Raw genomic sequence first — 23,787 nt, 5'->3', positions numbered from 1 at the left:
GCAAACAAAGAAGTGTGCTAAGAAAAAGGACCCTCTGGTGGCCCCAACACCACCAGTCCCTAGGAGTTCTGCACCTGCAGATGAGGTGGAGATCTCAGCGTCCCCTGAGGACCTGGATCTCACTGATGCCTCATCCACAAAAGGAATGGATACAAGTACTCAATTGGTGGCAGCAGGTGATCCTGAGGCATAACCTGCCTCCTTGCATGCTTCATGCCTTCCCAACCCCTTGATAACGCCATCCTCCAGTGGAATTGCTGCAGTTTTTTTCCACCGCCTGGCTGAGCTACGGCAACAGTTAAGCTTTCTGCATAGCCCTCCAGGAAACACTATAATAAGTGTCAGGTGGAGTTTGTGTCTATGTCCTGAACTCAGTATGCACTGAACATGTGCCGCTTCAAACCCCTCTTTGAAGCTGTGGCTGTCAGGAAAGGACGACAGAGGAAATAACTGTCTGCAAATTATATCTTCCTCCAGATGGTGCACCGCCCCTGAACACATTGGCTGCACTGATTCATCAACTCCCTAAACCTTTCCCACTTTTGGGAGATTATAACGCCCATAACCCTTTGTAGGGTGGCACTGTGCTTACTGCCTGAGGTAGAGATGTCGAAACTTTCCTGTCTCAACTTGACCTCTGCCTCTTAAATACTGGGGCCCCCACACATTTAATTGTGGCTCATGGCACCCCATCGGTCCACTGGAGAGCTCAAAATGACTTGTGTGGTAGTGAGCACTTTCCCATCTTTCTGTCACTCCCCTAGCACCATACCCCAGACATCTACAAAGATGGGCTTTAAACAAGGCAGACTGGGAAGTTTCACCTCTGCTGTCACCCTTGAATCTCCCCCACACGGTACCATCAATGTGGTAGTTGAGCAGGTCCTAGAACGATCGTTTCTGTGGCGGAAAACATGATCCCTTGTTCTTTAGGGTGTCCCCAGCGAAAGTCAGTACTTTGGTAGTTGCTGAGGCCATTATAGAGCGTTGGTGAGCTCTACAGCAACATAAGCGGCACCCCTTCCTAGAGCACCTAATAGCTTTTAAATGGCTCCATGCCCGTGTTCGCCAACTTATAAAAAGACAGAAACAGGTATGTTGGGAGAGGTACGTCGCGACCATTGGGTGCCATGTGTCACCTTCCCTAGTCTGGACAAAGATCAGACATGTTTGTGGTGTGCGTACCAGACCCTGACAGGTGTTACTGGCGTTTACGTCAATGGTGTGTTATCTACTGAAAAGCTATTGCCGAGCAGTTTGCTGAACACTGTGCTCGAGCCTCCGCCTCAAAGAATTATCCCCCAGCAATTCGCACCCTCAAACGGCAGATGGAAAGGAAATCCCTCTCACTGAACACAGTGAACCCTATACTGCTCCATTTACAGAGTGGGAGCCCCTCACCATCCTTGCACATTGCCCCGACACAGCACCTGGATCAAATTGGATTCACAATCAGATGATAAAACATCTCTTGTCTGACTACAAGTGACGTATCTTTGTCATCTTCAACTGGATCTGGTGTGATGGCATCTTTCCATCGTAATGACAGGAGAACACAATCAATACAGTGCTCAAATCCAGTAAAAACCTGCTTGATGTGGATAGCTATTGACCCATCAGCCTCACCAATGTTCTGTGTAAGCTGTTAGAACGTATGGTAAGTTGGTGGTTGTGTTGGGTCCTGGAGTCATGTGGCCTACTGGCTCCATGCCAGGGCAGTTTCCGCCAGGGTTGCTCTACCATTGACAATCTAGTTTTCCTCGAGTCTGCCATCCGAATGGTCTTTTTCCAGACTCCAACACCTGGTTGCCGTCTTTTCTGATTTACAAAAAGCTTAGGACACAACCTGGCGACATCATATCCTTGCCATATTATATGAGTGGGGTCTCTGGGGCCCGCTCCCAATTTTTATCCAAAATTTCCTGTCGCTTTGTACTTTTCTGTGTCCAAGTCAGTGCATCCCATAGTTCCCCCCATATAAAGGAGAATGGGGTCCCGCATGGCTCTGTACTGAGAGTTTCTCTATTTTTAGTGGTCATTAATGGTCTAGCAGCAGCTGTCAGGCCATTGGTCCACTTTCTCTGTATGCAGACGACTTCTGCATTTCGTACTGCTCCTCCAGTACTGGTGTTGCTGAGCATAGCCTACAGGAAGCCATCCATAAGGCGCAGTCATGGGTTCTAGCCCACGGCTTCCAGTTTTCAGCCGCAAAGTCATGCACTTCGGTCGGCGTCGTACCATTCATCTGGAACCAGAACTTTACCTTAACGATGATCCGCTCACTGTAGTGGAGACTTATCGATTCTTAGAACTGGTTTTCGATGCCCGATTGACGTGGCTTCCTCATCTTCATCAGCTGAAGCGGAAGTGCTGGCAGCACCTCAATGCCCTCCGCTGCCTGAGCAGCACCAACTGGGGTGCAGATCGCTCTACAGTGCTGGAGCCCTTGTTCGATCCAGCCTTGACTATGGGAGTCTGGTTTATGGTTCGGTGGCACCCTCAGCATTGCATTTACTCGACCCAGTGCACCACTATGGCATTCAACTGGCAACAGGAGCTTTTAGGACGAGTCTGGTGACCAGCATCCTGGTGGAGGCCGGAGTCCCTTCATTGAAGGTTAGGTGTGCACAACTGCTCGCCAGTTACATTACACACATTCATAGTTCCCATGAGCATCCGAATTACTGTCTCCTTTTCCCATCCACGGTGGTTCATCTCCCACATCGGAGGCCCAGGTTAGGGCTTAAGATTGCGGTTCGCGTCCAATCTCTTCTGTCGTTCGCGTCCAATCTCTTCTGTCGGAAGTGGAGTCTTTGCCTTTACCACCTATACTCTAGGTCCATTCATGTACACCTACATGGTGTACACCTAGGCCGAAGCTTCACCTAGACCTTTCACATGGTCCTAAGGACTCGGTTAACCCCGCAGCTCTCTGCTGTCATTTCCTCTCGATTCTTGACATGTACAGGGACCATGAAATGGTTTACACTGACGGTTCAATGGCTGATGGTCACATTGGCTTCATGTTTGTTCATGGAGTACATATTGAACAGCACTCCTTGCCAGATGGCTGCAATGTTTTCACTGCAGAGCTGACGGCCATTTCTCATGCTCTTGAGCACGTCCGCGCATGCCCTGGTGAGTCATTTCTTCTGTGTACTGACTCCTTGAGCAGCCTACAAGCTATCGACCAGTGCTACTCCCGCCATCCTTTGGTAGCGACCATCCAAGAGTCCATCTATGCCCTGGAATGGTCCAGTCGTTCCATGTTTGTGTGGACCCCAGGCCACGTTGGAATCCCAGGAAATGAACTAGCTGACAGGCTGGTCAAACAGGCTGCACGGAAACCACTGCTGGAGATCGGCATCCCTGTAACTGACCTGTGATCATTGTTACGCCGCAAGGTTTTTCAGATTTGGGAGACGGAATGGCATAATCTCAGTACACACAACAAACTGCGTGCCTATAAGGAGACTACAAATGTGTGGAAGACCTCCATGCAGGTCTCTCGCAGGGAATCTGTGGTTCTCTGCAGGCTCCGCATTGGCCATACATGGCTAATGCATGGTTACCTTCTCCATTGTGAGGACCCACATCGGTGTCACTGTGGCTTACATATGACTGTTGTCCACATCTTTGCTGGACTGCCCACTTTTAGCCACTCTGCAGCAGACTTTTAACCTTCCCAGCACCCTAACTTCGGTGTTGGGCGACAATGCCTCAACAGAAGATTTAGTTTTACGTTTTATTCCTGAGGGCAGTTTTTATTGTACCATCTAAGGATGGATATTTAGCCTTCTCTCTGAGGTTGCCACTCTCCCTCCATTTTAACTCTGTTGCACTTTCTTTGCATTTGTTTGTCTTGGTGGTCGTCTTTTTCTCTACATGTGTTCATCTTGCCTTGTCTTTTTGGGGTGGACATTTTAATGGTTGCAGAGTGGCTGGCTCATCCTCTTTTATTATTGTGATCAGCTAGCCCAGACCATCTGCTCTATGGTTTTAATACCTTCTTCTGCTTTTCCTTGTGGTGTATGTTTTCCCTGTTTTTTGTTCATTCCATTCGTTTTCTTTTTAGGTGTGGTGTTGGATGTTTTTGTACCTTGAACCTTGGTTGTGTCAGGAAAAAGGAACTGATGACCCTGTAGTTTGGTCTCTTTATACCCCAAACCAACCAACCAATCAATGGCTTCCCCAACAGTCACCATCAGGAGCAACTGACTGGTGAAGCTGCTAATGTGGAGGCCTTGTGTAACTAATAGTGGGAATTAAAATCTTGAACTCTTAGGAAACAGAGAATACTTTATACACAGTTTCTTCTTCCTGCTAAAATGGAAAGGTTTTCAACGAAATGCAACTTACCCATTTAAAACATTTTGTAGGCTTTGTGAAATATATCTGGCACTTTGGTTAGAAGTCTGCTCCAAGTGCTGATATTGAAAGTGCTACTGCTTTCTTGGCATGTAAGGAGATCAAAGACTTAGTTGTGAATATGATTAACGTAGTGTGTCAGAATGAATCACATTTCCTATGCCCAGTTTGTAATCCATTTCTGTAACTTTTTATAGACTAAAAGCAACAAAGCTGCTGAAATGAAGTTGTCAGGAAGAGAATGGATGCAGATGTAAACTCAGTGTACCGGAAAAACTGCACGAGTCAAGATTAAGATGGTATGATAATGCGAAACAGATGGAAGGAAACAGGAAAGCGAAGAAATTCCTTGAAATGATTATAAATCGGAAAAGACATTTCAAACAGCCAAGAATCGACTTAGTGAAGAAGGACATTGTGACAAAAGTGGTCTCCTTTGGGATGGGGTTCACGAGGAAGAGCTGTAGAACAATAAAAAAGGTGTAAAAGGCTATTCATCTGCACCCAGGGAACTGGAGCTGTGACATGATGATGATGATGATGACAATGATGACGAAAAGCATCTATCTATGGATATAATCATTTCACTTGAACTACAAAACCCAGTTTTGTGTATGTCATACAACTTGTGCTATACCTCCAGTGAAGGGAGGAGGGCTTAAACAGTGAAAAATCTGCCATCATCTGGAAGCTCAGCTTAAAAAACCACTACGCTTTACTAGACAGAGCTAGAAACATATATATAATCTGAAACTGGTAAAACATGTTTTTCAGTAAAAACTGGAAACACACATATTTATTATTAAAACATTTTACAAGATATTGCCAGGAAATATCGAGAATTACACAGAAAGCAGTAAACCCACACTCTTCCATGGTGATTAGGACGCTAAAGATGCCATCCTGATTGGCTTGATGTAACTGTAACATTTCCACTGCTGCTTCCATTTGGAGGGCTTTTTGAATGGTTGAGAGGAGTTACACAATCCAGTGAGCAGCAGCCTTTGTAGTGTTCAAAATATTGTGCATGATGTTGAAAACTGACCAATAACTGATTTCCACTTTTTCCAAAATGGCTTCAATTGTAGCATGTTAGTTTTTGAACACTAGAACGTCGAATTATGTGCAAGGAGAAGGAGATTTTATGAAATAGTTAGGAAAAACAGAAAACTAATTCTATATTACAAGAAATATTGTGCTGTCATATGGATATTGATCAAAACATTAAGGAAATAAATTTGAATAATGTCTTAAATTAATTACTCAGATAGAAAAATTAAATCTTTATATACAGTAGTTAAAAGATAAAACAGGAATTAAGTTAAAGAATTTGAGAGCTCTCTTATTAAAGAAAACATGTAAATAATCAAATAGCAATCAATAGCTAACACACCTAATAACACATGTTGGAAGTAGCCTAGAAGATAGGCATGCATAACTGAAGGAATAACCCTATAGATGTTAATATAACCTCAAACTTTTCACAAATGTTGCAGTTATCTATCAAACTAACTGTTTGAAAGAGGCTGTGCAAATATACAGTCAGATCTTGATAAGATCTCAAAGAGGTGCAGAGATTGATGGCTTGCTTCAAATGCTGAGAAATGTACACTTTCCAAAACAAAAATGACTATAATATCAATGACCCACAGTGGGAACTGATCAACTCATACTCATACAAATACTCATAAAATCTGTTTGGTATATAAGCGTCACTTGAAATAGAACACTCGAGCTTTTGATGGTGATCATTGCTGTCATCATCAGGGGAAAAGAGCCACCAATTACTGGGAATGAGATCATTTGCTACTTATGTAGGTGTGATAGCAGTGAGTGAAACTTTCCAGAGAGGACCAATGTGCACAAGTGCAGGAAGGCAAATTGGGCACTCATACGAGCTCTGGCCTACTGTGAAACCAGTGACATCAGTAACAGGAGGAACAGGCACCACATTTGGAAATGTTGCCCCCCACCCCTTCATCCACAAGCATTCAAATAACCTATCTTTGCTTTTGTTTGACGTCCAAAGTACATCCCTGTGACCTACCAAGTGTACCCCTAGTCCCCATTAAAATTTTGGTTTATTCTAATTTTGGCGACCTCCTTTATGATGAAATCCCAAAATGGCGATGTATAAGCCAAGAAACTCATCTTTTCAAATAGTATTCTTTGTCTGTTTTCCAGGCGACGTTCATTTATGGCCAACTTCTCAAGCTCTTTTTGTTTAATATGTCACAAGTGCTCAGCAACAGTGTGAATAGTTATACAGATGCTGCCACGCAGGGACATCATAACAGAATTACATCACCTTTACCTGTGTGTATCTCTGAGACAGGCTGGGACACTAGTCTCAGTCCATGTGTCTGCAGCACACGTCCTATCTTGCTGCTCATGGCCACACAGTATGAAAGGAATGCAGCTAGCTTGGCTTCTTTTTGCTATTCATGGGGTGTCCTATGTCGGTGGCACGTGAAGTCCCTTGCAGTGTGCCAGTTGATGTAACCATTTTCCCTGACACATGTCTTTAAATGCTGCAATTTAGATGGTAGATGAAACATCCTGGCAGATTAAAACTGTGTGCTGTAGCAATACTCAAACTTGGGACCTTTCCCTTTCATGGGCAAGTGCTCAACTAACTGAATTACCCAAGCATGACTCATAACCCATCCTCACAGCTTTACTTCTGCCAGTACCTTGTCTCCTACTTTCCAAACTTCACAAGAGCTATCCTGTGAAACTTGCAACAGTAGCACTCCTGGAAGAAAGGATATTGCAGAGACATGGCTTAGCCACAGCCTGGGGGATGTTTCCGGTACAAAATTTTCACTCTGCAGCAATGTGTGCACTGATATGAAACTTCCTGGCAGATTAAAACTGTGTGCAGGACCAAAACTATGACTCAGGACCTTTTCCCTGTGTGGGCATGTGCTCTACCAACTGAGCTAACCAAGTACAACTCACAGCCCATCCTCACAACATTACTGTATCCTACCTTGCAACCTTCACTGAAGCTCTCCTGTGGAACTTGCATGTCTCCACAATATCCTTTCTTCCAGGAGTGATAATCTTGCAAGCTTCGCAGGAGAACTTCTGTGAAGTCTGGAAGGTGGGAGTCGAGGTACTGGAGGAAGTAAAGCTGTGAGGGCGGATTGAGAGTCATGCTTAGGTAGCTCAGTTGGTAGAGCACTTGCCTGCGAAAGGCAAAGGTCCTGAGTTTGAGTCTTGGTCTGGCACACAGTTTTAATCTGCCAGGAAGTTTCACATCAGCATACGAGCCATTGCAGAGCAAAATTTTCATTCTGGAAACATCCCCCAGGTTGTGGCTAAGTCACGTCTCTGCGGTATCCTTTCTTCCTGTAGTGCTAGTCTTGGAAGTTTCACAGGAGAGCTACTGTGAAGTTTGGAAGGTAGGTGACAAGGTACTGGCAGTAGTAAAACTGTGAAGATGGGTCATGAGACATGCTTGGGTAGCTCATTGGTAGAGCACTTGCCCACGAAAGGCAAAGGTTCCAAGTTTGAGTTTGTCTGGTACACAGTTTTAATCTGCTGGGCAGTTTCATATCAGTGCACACTCTGCTGCAGAGCAAAAATTTCATTCTACACTGCAGATGATTGTTGTGAGAAATAATCTTGCTCTGCATACTAACATGTTAATTATCACTTTCTCATGTACTGGGTGGTGAAAGCTTGTTTGTGCTCAAGTACTGTTCACTGTGCATTGGTTTTCTCTAATGATGATCCCCAGCCTCCTGCCTTCACTCATCTAAAACGTGCAAGAAGGGTAGGTTGCCATTCCCCTCGATCTCAATAGTAAATTTAATATTTGGATGGACACCGTGCATGTGACTGATGAACCACTGCAGTGCATTTGCACCATCAGGTCATATCATTAGGATGTCATCAACATAGCGTAGCAAGCAAGACATGCAGCATCACTGAGTTCAGGCTTGCTTACCATTGTACTCCATGAACTAGTTCACAACAGCTGGAGACAATGGGATACCGTCACTGTGCCTTCTGTCATGTCATAATATTCGTCATGGTACAGGAAGTACATTGTCATAAGGGCATGACACAAAACTAGACACTCTGAGATGTAAAGTGTTGGCCCTAAAGATTCAGTATGTTTTTACCGGCATACTTTCAGCACGACATCTGACAATATTAGATATCATTAGTGAAATACAACAGTGCATTAGGCATCTCTTGGCAGCTGTGATTTTTAAGTGCAGAAGCTGCCTTATGATGTTTCCTTAATGCTCTCTATACCCACCTTGTTCAGGCTTGGGACTAGCAACAGCAACTACTCAGCTATTCAATCCATTCACTAGGTACTGCTGGTGGAGTTTTGAAAACTATTATTAAAAAGTAAAATATACTTTTTAAGTCTTTGATTTGTTGTGAATCTTATAGGCTTCTGTTTAAACTTGCAGAACAGTTCTTCCTGTCGGATGCAGAACTTAGAGATGACGTTCCTAATGAATATCTGAGCCACAAGGAGAAATTTGAGAATTCTATTAAGAAGGCTTGTGCATTATTCAAGAAAGTAAATGAGTCCAGTGGAGGAGGTGGAAGTGTTGATGGTTACAGGTATGTACTTTAAAATGCTGCAGCTACTTCCAAAAAAAACAGCATTAACTCTACTTAAATTATATGTAGCAATAAGGACAAAGTTCCATTTTTAATATCTTTCTATTAAATATTACCACTATTTTTCTCTTTTAGGCAAGTTTTGGGTGGTATGCTTGGCAGTGCGGTTCTGAATGATGGAAATCCATTTGCGCTTCACTTTGTCATGTTTATTCCAACAATTATGGGCCAAGGAAATGTGGAACAACAGGCATATTGGGTTGGAAGAGCATGGAGTTGTGACATCATTGGAACATATGCGCAGGTATTTCTTCTGCTAGCTTTGTGCTTTTTGCGTGTACTGTTGTGTAAAAAGAAGCATATGCATAGCAAATATAGTGTACATTGAAAGACATTCTGAAGTTACTAGACGGAAAATTAAGTTTGATATCAACATTCCTTTAATATACATATATATTATTGGTATTTGGATGCTAACCAAGTATGTTAGTGTTTTTTGTTTCATTCCGTCAGTAATATATTTCAATGGAAAGGTAACTTGACACAGTTTTTATGTGTGGAAGTGAAAGGGATGGGGGGAGATGATTACTTTACATGACAGAGGCCACAAATGAGCTCAACGAGTACAGTATTTTTTGACGTACAAATGCAGACAGGTTTTGTGGGTAAAGATTACAAAATTTAATGTCTGAAATACATATATGGGCTTATGCACCATTTTATGTACATTATGCATGTCTTTGAGCATGGCATCACTTTAATATTATGCCAGAGGTATGTACATGTACACAAATAATGTGACTTTGACACCATTTTTACACCAGAGATAAATATCTTTTGTAAATAATGTAACTTGGCATCATTTCTACACCAGAGCTAACTGTTGCCAGTTTTACAAATCATTTTAATACTACACTCTGATTGGTTGGAGAGAGGAAAGGGAGGGCGGTTATAAAATACAATTGAGAGAGAGAGGATTTTTTAAAGGCATTTTATTAGTTGATTGATTAATTTTATTGAGTGATGATGTCACTAATAAGAATGATGACTTTATGTGTATATGTCGAGGTCATTTATGATGTCATGTTTGACCTGCATGATCATGTGATTACCTTGAAGGTCACTTCAAAGTCAGAGTGCACTGTAATTTAAATACAATTGGACTGCAAGGTTCGCAGGAGAGCTTCTGCAAAGTTTGGAAGGTAGGAGACGAGGCTCAGTTGGTAGAGCACTTGCCCGCGAAAGGAAAAGGTCCCGAGTTTGAGTCTCGGTCTGGCACACAGTTTTAATCTGACAGAAAGTTTCACAATTGGACTAGTTGGATTTTTAAAAATTCAATTATTTATTAAAACTACTTTCCAACTGGATGCCTCCTTTGAATACTTTACTGTGATCAGCTGGAGAGATGAGAGATTTTAAATTTCGTACTAACACAATTGGGCTATTTCCACCATTTTGGATTTTTTTGATTCTTTCATTTTTAATACTTTGCTGTGATTGGTTGGAGATAGGGGAGGGGGAGGTGGAATTGGGGTGTGGCTTGCCACCGGTAAGGATGACAGCATCACTTATAAGGCTGATAACATCTCTAGATCAATGACCTTGCTCATCTGACATCACAAATGTAAACAAAGTGAGCCAGAACATACATTGCATTCCCAATAATTACTTTTCACTTAGATGTAAGTTTAAGTAAATGATGAAGTTGTAAATATCAGTTTGCTTTGTACCATGTTAAAATTATGTGCACATATTTTGCCAGCAGATAGATCATTCATAACGACCAACATGTCGTGATTGATATAGTGCATGCTTAGGCTGTTCATGTTGAACCACTTACAACATTGTGTGTGAACTCTGTCATCCTTAGCATGGTTACATCGAGAAGTAGAATAGTGATTGAGTGAACTTATATTTCAGAGATATGAAGGCCCATAGTCCTTTAGCTGGACCACTTCAGGCAGAAGATGAGATGGCTCGTTGGTAAAGCCATCACTGACTCATTTCCCTTAACTTTCTCAAGTGGGTTATTGCCCAGTCTCACATAATTTCCATCTCATCTACCCACCTTGTTCCAGGAAAATATTTTCCCAGCCCAAATATTACAAGTCCATTCACTTACATGTTATCTGTTGGCTGCACTTCACATCCGAGAAAAGTATAAGAAATTTTACCAAGTGCTGTAGTTTATGAACTGAGGTAGCACTTGGGGGGGTGGGGGTGACAAATTCTCGTCCAACCTTCAAAATTAGATTTTCTGTGGTTTTTTCTAAATCATTTCAGGGATATGCTGATGTCATTACTTGAAACTGTCACAATTGATCTACGTACCCAATATCGAACAATCCAAACTTGTTCTCCATTTCTACTGGCCACATCATCATCACAGGACCTCAGACCACAATCATATTAGTTTTTTAGGAATTGTGTACATTTATAATGGGAAAGCTATTTTGCGAGGAAATGGCTGGTATCTTTCTTCAAGGTGGGTGCTGCATATTAGACTACACATCCTGGGCCCTCAAGGGGCTCACAGCTCTTTTGAAGGTACATGGGTGGCACGCATGAGGCCCTGAACTATTGCAGCCTTTCCCATTCACTTCCCCACACCCACTCTTTCCCTCCTCCCCTCTTTCTCCCATGGTGTTTTCCTCTATGAATACCCAGCTATTCCCTCAGTTTTGCAATTCCTTTCTGCCTTGTTTTTCGATGTTTTCACTTTCCCTTCTTTCCAGCTCTTTCTGTTGCCCCCTGGGGTTTGACCTCCATCCCTAGCATCTCCAGCATTTTCTTCTCCTCTGTCCTTCTCTGCCATAGCCCCGCCCCCTTCTGCAAGGTCACCAGAATGTGTCGTCTGCCCACGTGGTGGGGCAGTTAAGTATCTATCAGGCTGAGCCCCCTGGCAACATAGGGCTCACACTTCTGGTACCTGAGCTGTCACTGCCTTATATATGCATAGGAGCTCATCTTTTTGGAGTACTGGAACTCCTACCAATGACTACTGTGCCAGGCAGCCCTTGCTGCAGCTGGGTGGTGCCCACAGAGTGAGCCCTGATCGGAGTGGGTGTTACTTGGGCAGATGCTTAGCACTTGAGAGAGAACCACTCCTGTCTGAAAAGATGGCTACAGAAGAGTGGCCAGAAATGTGGAGCTTAGCAAGAAAGCACCATGTTTCTGGCCGCTCTTCTGTGACCATGTCTTCAGTAGGAACTGTTCTCTCCCTGCTCCTACATTTGCTTCCTCAAAACCCTCCCCTCCTCAGCCACCTCCTGGGACTAGGGCCAGACATGCTGGCTTGGGGTGAAACCCTTTCCCCGTTATGTACCCCTGCAGGTCCAGGGGTTAGGATAGGCCTGAGGTATTCCTGCTTGTCGTAAGAGGTGACTAAAAGGAGTCTCTCACGCTTCGGCCTGTATGTGATGGTCCCCTGTCGGGTTTGACCTCCATTTTTTCCAAATTTTCCCAAAGAGCGAGTCAATTGAGGAAGGGTGCCTTACATAGTGCATCGCATCCATCATGTGCTGAGACCTCTCGCATCCTTCGTTGAAGAGGGTCTGCACTTCCACTCATTCTCCAACTGTTGGGTGAGATCACCCTCCTGGGTGCATTTTCGTCCATCCACTGTGCATCATAATTTTCTGTGATGACGATGATAATGGACCTGTTTGCTTGGTTGCACCTGATATCCAGCACAGTAGCCAGTCTGTTGTGGTGGGGCTGCCATGTACCCTGTTGGTTGTAGCCCCCTGACCACACAGGGATCGCTCTGCTGATACCTGCACCATTAACTCCCCACGTGTGCCAAGGAGTAGATGTCCATTACCCTGGAGCATCGGGAATCCTGGCCATGGGCATCCTGCCAGGTGGCCTTTGCTGTGGCTGAGTGTCACCCGTGGAGAGCCCCCCTGGTCGGAGGTGTGGCATCAGGGCAGATGATGCGCGAGGAAGCATACTGTGTCATCACTTGCTGGTGATCACACACCAGGAGTCTCTAAGCTTTCCACGTCTCAGTACACTGCAAGGAAGTATGACCCTAAATCATTCCCCTCCCTGGCCACACCATGGGAGGAACACCAAGCTAAGGATGGCAGCAAACCTTATTTGCATCAGTACCTCGTATGTACAAGAGGTGATGGGGCTCCTTTGTTTCAATGAAGCCTCAGTTTTTCATTGAGCGTTTAGAGGATAAGTTTGGGGAGGTGGAGGGCTTGTCCGAAATGTGGCTCCTCCCCACATGGTGCCATCGATGTTTTGGTTGAGCAGGTGGTTTCTGCGGTGAAAAATGTGATCCCTCGTTCTTTGGGGTGCCCCCGGTGAAAGCCGGTACCTCGGTGGTCGCCAGAAGTCACTGAGGCAATTAAAGAGTGTCGGCAAACTCTACAGTGACATAAGCAGCACCCTTCCACAGAGCACCTTATAGCCTTTAAATGGCTCTGGGCCTGTGTTCACCAGGTGAAAACAGGAGTGTTGGGAGAGGTATGTCTCGACCATTGTGTGCCTTAAGTCACCTTCCCAAGTCTGGACAAAGGTCAAACAAGTTTTTGGGTACCAGACCCCAATAGGTGCCCCTGGCATTACCATCGATGGCGTGTTATCTACCGACGCAAACACAATTGCCGAGCACTTTGCTGAGCACTATACTCGAGTCTCTGCATTGGAGAATTAACCCCAGCCTTTCACATTCTCAAACGGCGGATGGAAGGGAAAGTCCTTTCGTTCACTACATGCCACAGTGAACCCTATAACTCCCCATTTACAGAATGGGAGCTCCTCAGTGCCCTTGTACATTGCCCCAACACAGCTCCTGGGCCAGATCAGATCCACAGTCAGATGCTTAAACATCTCTCGTCTGACTACAAGTGACAGCTCCTCATCATCTTCAACCGGATCTGGTGCAATGACATCTTTCCATTGCAGAGGTGGGAGAGCACCATCATACCAGTGTTCAAATCTGCCAAAAACCCACTTGATGTGGATAGCTATCAGCCCATCAGCTTCACCAACATTCTTTGTAAGCTGCTAGAACATATGGTGTGTCGGCGGCTAGGTTGGGTCCTGGAGTCAAGTGGCCTACTCGCTCCATGACAGCGTGGTTTCCGCCAGGGTCGCTCTACCACTGATAATCTTGTGTTCCTCGAGTCTGTCATCTGAACAGCCTTTTCCAGACTCCAACACCTGGTTGCCGTCTTTTCTGATTCACGAAAAGCTTAGGACATGGCCTGGCAACATCATATCCTTGCCACATTATGTGAGTGGGGTCTCTGGGGCCTGCTCCCAATTTTTATCCAAAATTTCCTGTCGCTTTGTACTTTTCTGTGTCCAAGGTGGTGCCTCCCATAGTCCCCTATATCCAGGAGAATGGCATCCCGCACGGCTCTGTATTGAATGTGTCTCTATTTTTAGTGGCCATTAATGGTCTAGCAGCAGCTGTATGTCAGTCCATCACACCTACTCTGTATGCAGATGACTTCTGCGTTTCATACTGCTCCACCAGTGCTGGTGTTGCTCAGCAGCACCTAAAAGGAGCCATCCACAAGGCACATTCATGGGCTCTAGCCAACGGTTTCCAGTTTTCAGCCGCAAAGTCGTGCATTTCTGTCGGTGTCGTACCATTCGTCCGAAACCAGAACTTTACCTTAATGATGATCCACTCACTGTAGTGGAGACATATCGATTCTTAGGACAGGTTTTTGATGCCCACTTGACTTGGCTTCTTCACCTTTGTCAGCTTAAGCAGAAGTTCTGGCAGCAGCTCAATGCTCTACGCTGCCTGAGCAACACCAACTAGGGTACAGATTGCTGTATGCTGCTGCAGCTCTACAGAGCCCTTGTTCAATCCCGCCTTGACTATGGGTGTCTGGTTTACAGTTTGGTAGTGCCCTCAGCATTGTGTTTACTCAACACAGTGCACCACTGTGGCGTTTGACTAGTGATGGGAGCTTTTAGAATGAGTCCGGTGACCAGCATCCTGGTGGAAGCTGGGATCCCTCCATTGAAAGTTAGGCATGCATAACTGCTCGCCAGTTATGTTGCACATGTTCGTAGTTCTCCTACACATCCGAATTACCATCTCCTTTTCCCACCCATGGCAGTTCATCTCCTGCATAAGTAGCCCAGGTCAGGGCTTATAATTGCAGTTAGCTTCTGATCCCTACGATCTGAACTGGAGTCCTTGCCTTTACCACCTATACTTGAGGTCCATTCATGTACACCTCCATGGTGTACACCCAGGCCGCAACTTCACCTGGATCTAGTACATGGCCCTAAGGACTCAGTTAATCCCGTGGCTCTTCGCTGCCATTTCCTGTTCATTCTTCATGTACCAAGTGCATGAAGTGGTTTGCACTGATGGCTCGATGGCTGATGGTCACGTTGGCTTTGCGTATGTCCATGGAAGACATATTGAACAGCATTCCTTGTTTGATGGCTGCAGTGTTTTCACTGTAGAGCTGGTGGCTATATCTCGTGCTCTTGAGCACATCAATTCGTGCCCTGGGGAGTCGTTTCTTTTGTGTGCTGTCTCCTTGAGTAGCCTAGAAGTTATCGACCACTGCTACCCTCGTCATCCTTTGGTAGCGACCATCCAGGAGTCCATCTGTGCCCTGGTAAGGTCCAGTCGTTCTGTGGTGTTTGTCTGGACCCCAGGTCACTTCAGAATCAGAGGCAACAAACTTGCTGACAGGCTGGCCAAACAGGTTACGTGGAAACTGCATATGGAGATCGGCTTCTCTGAACCTGACTCCTTTTCTGCCCTCGAACAATGTGCACATTCAGTGGTCTTCATCTGGACCCTGGGTCATGTTGGGGTCTCGGGGAATGAACTCGGTTACAGGCTGGCCAAATTGGCTACTGGCAAGCCACCTTTTGAGATTGGTATTCCAGAATCAGACATTTGATTAGTATTAAGCCGTTAAGTTCTAAGGATCAGGAATACAGACTGGCATACTCTGAATTTGCTGAACAAACTACTGTTTGTCGTCTCCGCACCAGCCATACTTTGCTGATTCATGATCATCTCCTCCATTGTGAGGATCTGCCCCACTGTCAATGTGGTGCCCGTTTTACAGTAGTCCACAATTTGCTGGACTGTCCTAACTTAGCTGCCCTGCAGCAGACGCATAATCTTACTGATTCGCTATCCTTGGTGTTAACGGACTATCCCTCAGTGTTTGACCTGATTTTATGGTTCTTCTCTAAGGGATGATGCCTCATCCTTGTTGGCCGATTGAGGGGATGCCAGGACGCCCATTGCCTCCTCTGCCCCAAAAGGACAGCAGCTGTCTGGGCTTGGCGACCTGCCCCAGAACTCACCTTATCTCCCTTTCTCCTCTTGTTTTCCCTTCTTGTGTGCTCTGTTTGATATGGTATTCTTCCTCTGTTTTCTTGTGCATCTCTCACCCTGTCCATGCTTGTAGTTTTTTCCTAGTATTTTTGGGTGGGGTGACGCTCGTAAGTTGCAGGGATATGTCCCCCATCGCACTTTCTGCCTTTTGGGCCTCTTTCTGCTCCCTGGACAGAGCACCTCACTCACTTTTCTTCCTTTCCCCCCTTTCCTTCTTCCTTGTTCCTTTCTCAAGACTTTGTTGACATTTGGTAGACCTTGAGATTTTCTTTCACTGGGTTTCGTACACTAGGCCCTTCTATGGTGTGTACTTTTGTTGACTTGCCTTTTCCGTGTGTGTGTGTGTGTGTGTGTGTGTGTGTGTGTGTGTGGGTGGGTGGGTGGGTGGGTGGGAAGCTTGATTTCCTCATAGTTTGGGCCCTTTAATCACTAAACCAACCAACCAACTCACTCCTTGGCTTCAGTATTGACAGGGATCCTGTTGTCAGGCTGACATTATGGAAGAGCTGCACCGTTGATGATAGGTTGCCACCTTGTGCATTCATTTATAAGTTTGTATGTTGCTAGTTCTTTGTGATGGTAGTTGATGTAGATTTTTCTGGAAAAATTGCTTTATGAAAACATCAGATAGCAAAATTAGTACTTGTTAACATTTGTGCAACTGTTTACAGGAATGGATCACTGAACAATATAGACAAATATGTGTGAGTTAAGAATTATGTAATTGTTAGTCATTCATTTTAAATGTAAAGAAACTCATAGAAGTTCCCTAATTTTAGTTTTATATCTTTCATCTTTCATTATTTTCAGACGGAACTGGGACATGGTACTTTTATTAGAGGGCTGGAGACAACGGCACATTACGATCCTAAAACTAAAGAATTTGTTTTGAATTCTCCTACATTAACATCGTACAAATGGTGGCCTGGTGGATGTAAGTTATGGTTTCATTTCCTTCACCCTTTAGCACATTTAAAAGTTTTTTTGATATAAATAGAGTATGCAGCATGCTAAACATACCCATTATCATCATAAAAAATATCTGTATGTTCTCAAATTATATCATGATTGAAAATTGCTACCTTAACATGCCTTCAAGCTGTGTGCCCACAAACGAAAGTTTTATTTGACTTTCTTTTCTGTGCAGTGTTTTCAGTACAGTTTGTTATTCATGACATACAGTTTTGACTGTTGGGTCATGGAACTCTGCCTGTTACAGACATATGTGCAGTGCTTGTTTTACTTGGATGGGGAGGGTGCCAAGGGAGTTACTTGTGGGTGGACTTATTTTATTAAAGCAAAAACTACCAACTCAAGTTATAACGTTTCTCACTTGTACATTTCAATGCCTCAGGAGTCCTCTGTATGGTCTTCTTGCCTCACTGACTACTAAATAACTGCTTTGAATGGTTACCAAATAACTGGAAACAACACAGATGAATTTAAGTTTTACTTCATTTTAAATTTACTGCACCTCAAGCATATTTACAATGATTATCTCGAACATCAATTTAAAAATATATATGCCTCTTAACACCAGGTCAGTGCTTATATATGCTCCATTTAGCCTAATGTAATTCTACAAGTAGTAGTTCATAGTCATGACAGTAACTATCTTCAGTGGATACACATCTCAGACCCACATAGTAACTGTACTCAGTGACCGCAAAACCTTGACTGCCCCTGGCTGGAGTAGAATATACGCACCTCAACAAAAGTCTGGAATATCATAGAGTGTACTACAATGACTTCTTATAATAAACCAATTGAGGTTTTTAAAACACCTTTTTAACAAAATAAACATAGTTCCTTCTGAAAACAAGAACAATTGTGGTTAGTTACAAAAAATCCTTGCAGAGCAAAGCAGACCCTCTCTTAAGTGTACATCTTGCAATAAAAACAGTGATAATCTTTACCTCATCATGATGATTATCCTTACAAGGGAACCTCCCCATCGCACCCCCTTCAGATTTAGTTATAAGTTGGCACAGTGGATAGGCCTTGAAAAACTGAACACAGATCAATTGAGAAAACAGGAAGAAGTTGTGTGGAACTGTGAAAAAATAAGCAAAATATGCAAACTGAGTAGTTCATGGCAAGATAGGCAACATTAAGGACAAAAGAAAGGCAAGAGCGCCGTGGTCTCATGGTAACGTGAGCAGCTGCGGAACGAAAGGTCCTTGGTTCAAATCTTCCATCGAATGAAAAGTTTAATTTTTTATTTTCAGTTTATGTGACAAACTCCTATGTTTTCATCACTTTTTTCGGAGTGATTATCACGTCCACAAGAAAACCTAAATCGGGCAAGGTAGAAGAATCTTTTTACCCATTCGCCAAGTGTACAAGTTAGGTGGGTCGACAACTTATTCCTGTCATGTGACGCACATGCCGTCACCAGTGTCGTATAGAATATATCAGATGTGTTTTCCTGTGGAGGAATCGGTTGACCTATGACCTTGCGATCAAATGTTTTCTGTTCCCATTGGAGAGGCACGTCCTTTCGTCTACCAATCGCACGGTTTTGCGATGTGGTCGCAAAACACAGACACTAAACTTATTACAGTGAACAGAGATGTCAATGAACGAACGGACAGATAATAACTATGCAAAAATAAAGAAAGTAAAATTTTCAGTCAAGGGAAGACTTGAACCAAGGACCTCTCGTTCTGCAGCTGCTCACGCTACCACGGCACTCCTACTCTCATATTGTCCACTATGTTGCTTATGTAGCCCATGGACTACTCAGTTTGTATATTTTGTTTATTTTTTCACAGTTCCACACAACTTCTTCCTGTTTTCTCAATTGATCTGTGTTCAGTTTATCAAGGCCTATCCACTGTGCCAACTTATAACTAAATCTGAGGGGGGTGCGATGGGGAAGTTCCCTTGTTAGTAGTGAGTATGTCCTGCCCACACATGGATGGTTCTTCCACTCTGTGAGGCACACTCTGGAAGAGATCATCAAGTTTATCTTGGGGTGTGAGGTCCCACTCCTCAGTGGCAGCTTCAGTGAGGTCCTGATGATTGTCAAGTGGAGTTGGACGCTGTGCAATGGTCACCTTCAACAGGTCCCATGCATGCTCAATTGCATTCATGTCTGGGGACTGTACTGGCCAGTTGATGTTGCATCTTTGAAGGTACACTGACTTCATGTGTGTAGGGCCTTACAATCATTTGTAGGACCTCTTGTAAGTATCAGGGGCTGGTCAAATTGCCTTAGGTAGCAATTAGAGGGATCTGCCATCCCATCATTATTGCCACCCAAAACGTTACACTTCCACCTGCAAACAGATGGACTTCCTGAACATATCGGCATTCCTGGTGTCGTCTAGCACTTCTCCAAACCCTAGCACGTCTAGTGTCCGGTCGCAAACCAATCCTGGTCTCGTCAGCAAACATGACATTACTCTATTCTGCAATAGGACCAATGTTGATGTGCAGGAGCCCAGGCCCTTCGATTACATCGGTTCAGTGCAAAACTTCTCATTGGTCTTCTGGAATGGAGATCACCCTGTTGCAATCTGTTACGCAGTGTTTGGTCTGAGATACAAATACCTGTTGCCAAGGAGAAATCTTTTCCAATTTTTCTGGCAGTTGATGATGGGCACCTGCAAGCCGACATTTGGAGACACAATCCTGCATTGGTATTATCTTATGAGGATGACCACTGAGAGGTCTGTTGTTCACATATCCTGTCTATCTTTAATTTCTCCACATCTTTGACACACCACTTTGAGTGACATGAAACCAACCGGCAACACCTTGATGTGTCCCCCCAGGGGGTCCACAACTCTTTTGTGGATACGTGCGTAGCGAGCACGGGACCCCGAGCTTTCCGGGCTGCACACCTTCCTTTTCCGCGTCCTTCCCCATCCCCCATCTTCTCCCCCCTCCCCCTCACCTCCTACTCTTTCCTTCCCTTTCTCCCCCTCTGGGAGTATGTTTTGTGCCTACGTCTGGAGACGGACGCTTGAAAATGTAACACATTTTTCGCTTTCTTCGCTCTCTCTGCTTGCTCGTCTTCATCCTTCCTTTGTCCTTCTCTTCTCCTTACCTCTTCTCTTTACCCGTTACTCCGCTGCGGCGTTTGAGACCTCTCTTCTTTCCTTTCCCTTTCTTTGTTTTTCCCTTTCTCTTTTTTCCTCCCTGTGTGTGTCTGAAGGCCAATCCACGCATTTTCATGCGTAGCCGGTGATGGGGTAATGCGTAATTCCCCGCCCCGGGTAGACAGGTAGCACACGTACGTAACCCCTGGTAATGGCCAGGCCCAGGGAGGGGTGATTACCCGAGCTGATACCTTCCGAAAGTGCCGATTGGTCCCTCCGTCCATTTCTCGGGAGGTGTGACCTGAGGTGTGAACAATCGCCTAAGGCGGGAGTGCCCACAGAGAGGGCCCCCACATGGGAGGAGCACGCCATCGGAGACGCCGGTAATCATGGGGGATCCTTCTGCAATGGTTTCCTCATCTTCTACTATGTGTGCTCACAAGCGTAAGTTCAATGAGTCTCAGCCACAGACAGTTCTTCCATCGTTGCCACAGTTCCTTGTTGTTTCTTGGTCTGACGAAGGTCACGACTTCTCCACGGTCAACCCTTTCATCATTCAGAAAGGTGTTGACGCAATTGCAGGTCCTGTAAAGTCTTGTTCCAGATTACGAAATGGCACCTTGTTGTTAGAAACAGTCAGTGCCCTCCAGGCACAAAAATTGCTGCGTACTTCACTGCTACACACCTTCCCTGTCTGGGTGGAAGCGCACTGCACTTTAAATTCGTCACGTGGGATCGTTTATACACGCTCCCTCGACAGATTGTCCGACGAGGAAATTCAACACTACCTGTCTGACTAGGGCGTAACGGCTGTTCGTCGAATCATGAAAAGGGTTGACACGAACATCGTTCCAACCCGTACTGTCTTCTTGACATTTGACAGAGTTCAACTCCCATCGAACATAAAAGCGGGCTATGAGATAATTTCCGTTTGCCCTTACATCCCAAACCCTACGCGTTGCTATCGGTGTCAGCGGTTCAATCATACCAGCCAGTCCTGTTCCAATCCGGCCAAATGTGTTACTTGTGGCAAGGATGCCCATGAGGGTGCTTGTCCACCTCCATCTCCTCATTGCATCAACTGTATGGGTGACCACGCTGCTTCCTCTAGAGATTGCCCCATTTTTAAAGACGAAAAGCTCATTCAGGAAATCAGAGTGAAGGAAAAGGTGTCGACCTTTGCTGCTCAAAAATTATTCGCCAGTCGAAAGCCCACTGTGCCTCAGACAGGTAAATACAGCAGTGTCCTTGCCTCTCCTCTGCCAACAAAGGAGGCGGCCACACAGACTTGTGATCTCACCTTTAGTGCCACGGTCGTCAGATCAGCCAGCGCAAAGATCGCCCGTTCAACCTCCCCACTTTCACCTCCTCACTCTAGGGCTCACCCTTCATCGGGTTCTGCTAAATCTCGAGCCCAAAAGTCAGACACCCGGACTTCCAAAAAAGAGCCTACTCGTGAAGATTTTTTACGTACCCCAACTTCACAACTGTCAGTTCCTCCTTCATCTAAACATCCTGTTTCCAAGCAGGCTAATAAGAAACCCAGTTCCTCTCCTTCTCCGCCACGGTGTGTCTCATCTACAGCACCACCTGGCGGTAGCCGCCCTCGGCCGTCTTCTGTGTCGCCGAGGTGCACTGCTGGCGGCCGATCAACCGGCCGATCGCTGGTGGCTGGAGCTGCTCCTGAACAACCTATGGATCAGGATCTTCTGCCTTCGGCTGAATGCCGTTCCACGGTGTTGGTTGCAAGCTCTGAGCAGTCATTGAGTTGATGGCAACCTTGGTCACATTCTTCCATTTTCTGTCCACCCTATGTCCATTATCCATTGGAATATCCGCAGAATTCGAGCCAATCGGGATGAATTGTCGATCCTCTTACGATCCTACTCGCCGGTCATCATCTGTCTTCAGGAAACAAAGCTGCGTCCCCATGACTGCTTTGTTTTCCCCCATTTTCAGTCAGTCCGATTTGATCTCCCCTCTGTTGAGGGCACTCCAGCACATGGAGGACTCATGGTTCTTCTCCATGATACTCTCCATTATCACCCAATCCCCTTAAACATTTCCTTCCAAGCTGTCGCTGTCCGTCTTTCCTTTTCTGGATATACCTTATCTCTTTGTACTGTCTTCATTCCATCGTCCACACCAATGGGACGAGCTGATCTCCTTCATCTTCTTAGTCAGCTTCCGCTCCCATATTTGCTGGTTGGGGACTTCAATGCCCACCACCCGCTTTGGGAATCTCCACATCCTTGTCCGCGTGGCTCACTATTGATACATGTCTTCCACCAAGCGGACCTTGTTTGCCTCAACACGGGGGACCCTACATTTTTGTCTGCCTCCACGACAGATTTCTCTCATTTGGACCTTTCAGTCGGTACTGTTCCGCTAGCTCGGCGCTTTGAATGGTTCGCCCTTGCTGATACACACTCGAGTGACCACTTTCCATGTGTCCTTCAATTGCAGCCACAACTGCCATATATGCGCCCGCGACACTGGAAATTTGCCCAAGCCGATTGGACACTTTTTTCGTCTCTAGCGACATTCGATGACCGTCACTTTCCTAGTGTTGACGATGAGGTCACTCATATTACCGACGTTATTATTACAGCTGCGGAACGTTCAATACCTCGCCCCGGTGCCCCCCCAGTTCCTTGGTGGAACAAGACATGCCGTGACGCAATACGTGAGCGGCGACGTGCTCTTCCCGTTTTCAGACACCATCCTACTTTGGCCAACTGTATCCGCTATAAGCAGTTCCATGCGCGATGCCGTCACGTCATCCGCGGTAGCAAGAAGGCAAGTTAGGAATTCTTTACTAGCTCATTTAACACCTTCACTCCCTCCTTGGAAGTTTGGAGTTGGATTCGATGGTTGTCTGGCGCGCATAGTTTCTCCCCGGTCTCTGGGCTCACTGTCGTACATGATACATTAGTGGATCCCGTCGCAATTTCTAACTCATTGGATCAACATTTTGCTGAGATTTCGAGCTCTTCAAATTACCCGCCAGCATTTCTCCTGAAGAAACATGCAACGGAAGGGCAACCTCTTGCTTTCTCCTCTCAAAATCACGAAAGCTATAATACTGTTTTCTCCATGTGGGAACTCCAACATGCACTCTCTTCTTCTCACTCCTCCGCCCCAGGACCGGATGGTATCCACATCCAAATGTTGCTGCATTTATCATACCATAGTCTGCGTTAACTCCTTCGCCTTTATAATCGAATTTGGACTGACAGTACTTTTCCCAGACGTTCCTGTTCCGAAACCTGGAAAGGACAAACATCTTCTCTCTAGCTATCGCGCCATTTCTCTCACGAGTAGTGTATGCAAGGTTTTGGAGCGTATGGTGAATTGCCATTTAGCTTGGTGGCTGGAATCCCGCAGTCTTTTAACACCTGCCCAATGTGGTTTCCGAAAGCATCGTTCTGCAGTTGACCA

The 23,787-nt window shown here is 45.2% G+C and overlaps 1 protein-coding gene across 1 annotated transcript in view; it reads left to right on the top strand.

Moving 5' to 3' along the window:
• Window positions 1-23,787, top strand: part of LOC126418429 (probable peroxisomal acyl-coenzyme A oxidase 1) — a 93,969-nt gene that overhangs the window by 16,346 nt on the left and 53,836 nt on the right. Inside the window, exons 2-4 of the mRNA XM_050085191.1 lie at window positions 8,802-8,958; window positions 9,094-9,262; window positions 17,111-17,234. Coding sequence (XP_049941148.1) covers window positions 8,802-8,958; window positions 9,094-9,262; window positions 17,111-17,234 — 450 coding nt within the window. The remainder of the gene's footprint in view (window positions 1-8,801; window positions 8,959-9,093; window positions 9,263-17,110; window positions 17,235-23,787) is intronic.

The sequence above is a fragment of the Schistocerca serialis genome, chromosome 1 (assembly GCF_023864345.2).
Source record: "Schistocerca serialis cubense isolate TAMUIC-IGC-003099 chromosome 1, iqSchSeri2.2, whole genome shotgun sequence".
Taxonomy (NCBI): domain Eukaryota; kingdom Metazoa; phylum Arthropoda; class Insecta; order Orthoptera; family Acrididae; genus Schistocerca; species Schistocerca serialis.
This window is presented reverse-complemented; position numbering and strand designations above follow the sequence as displayed.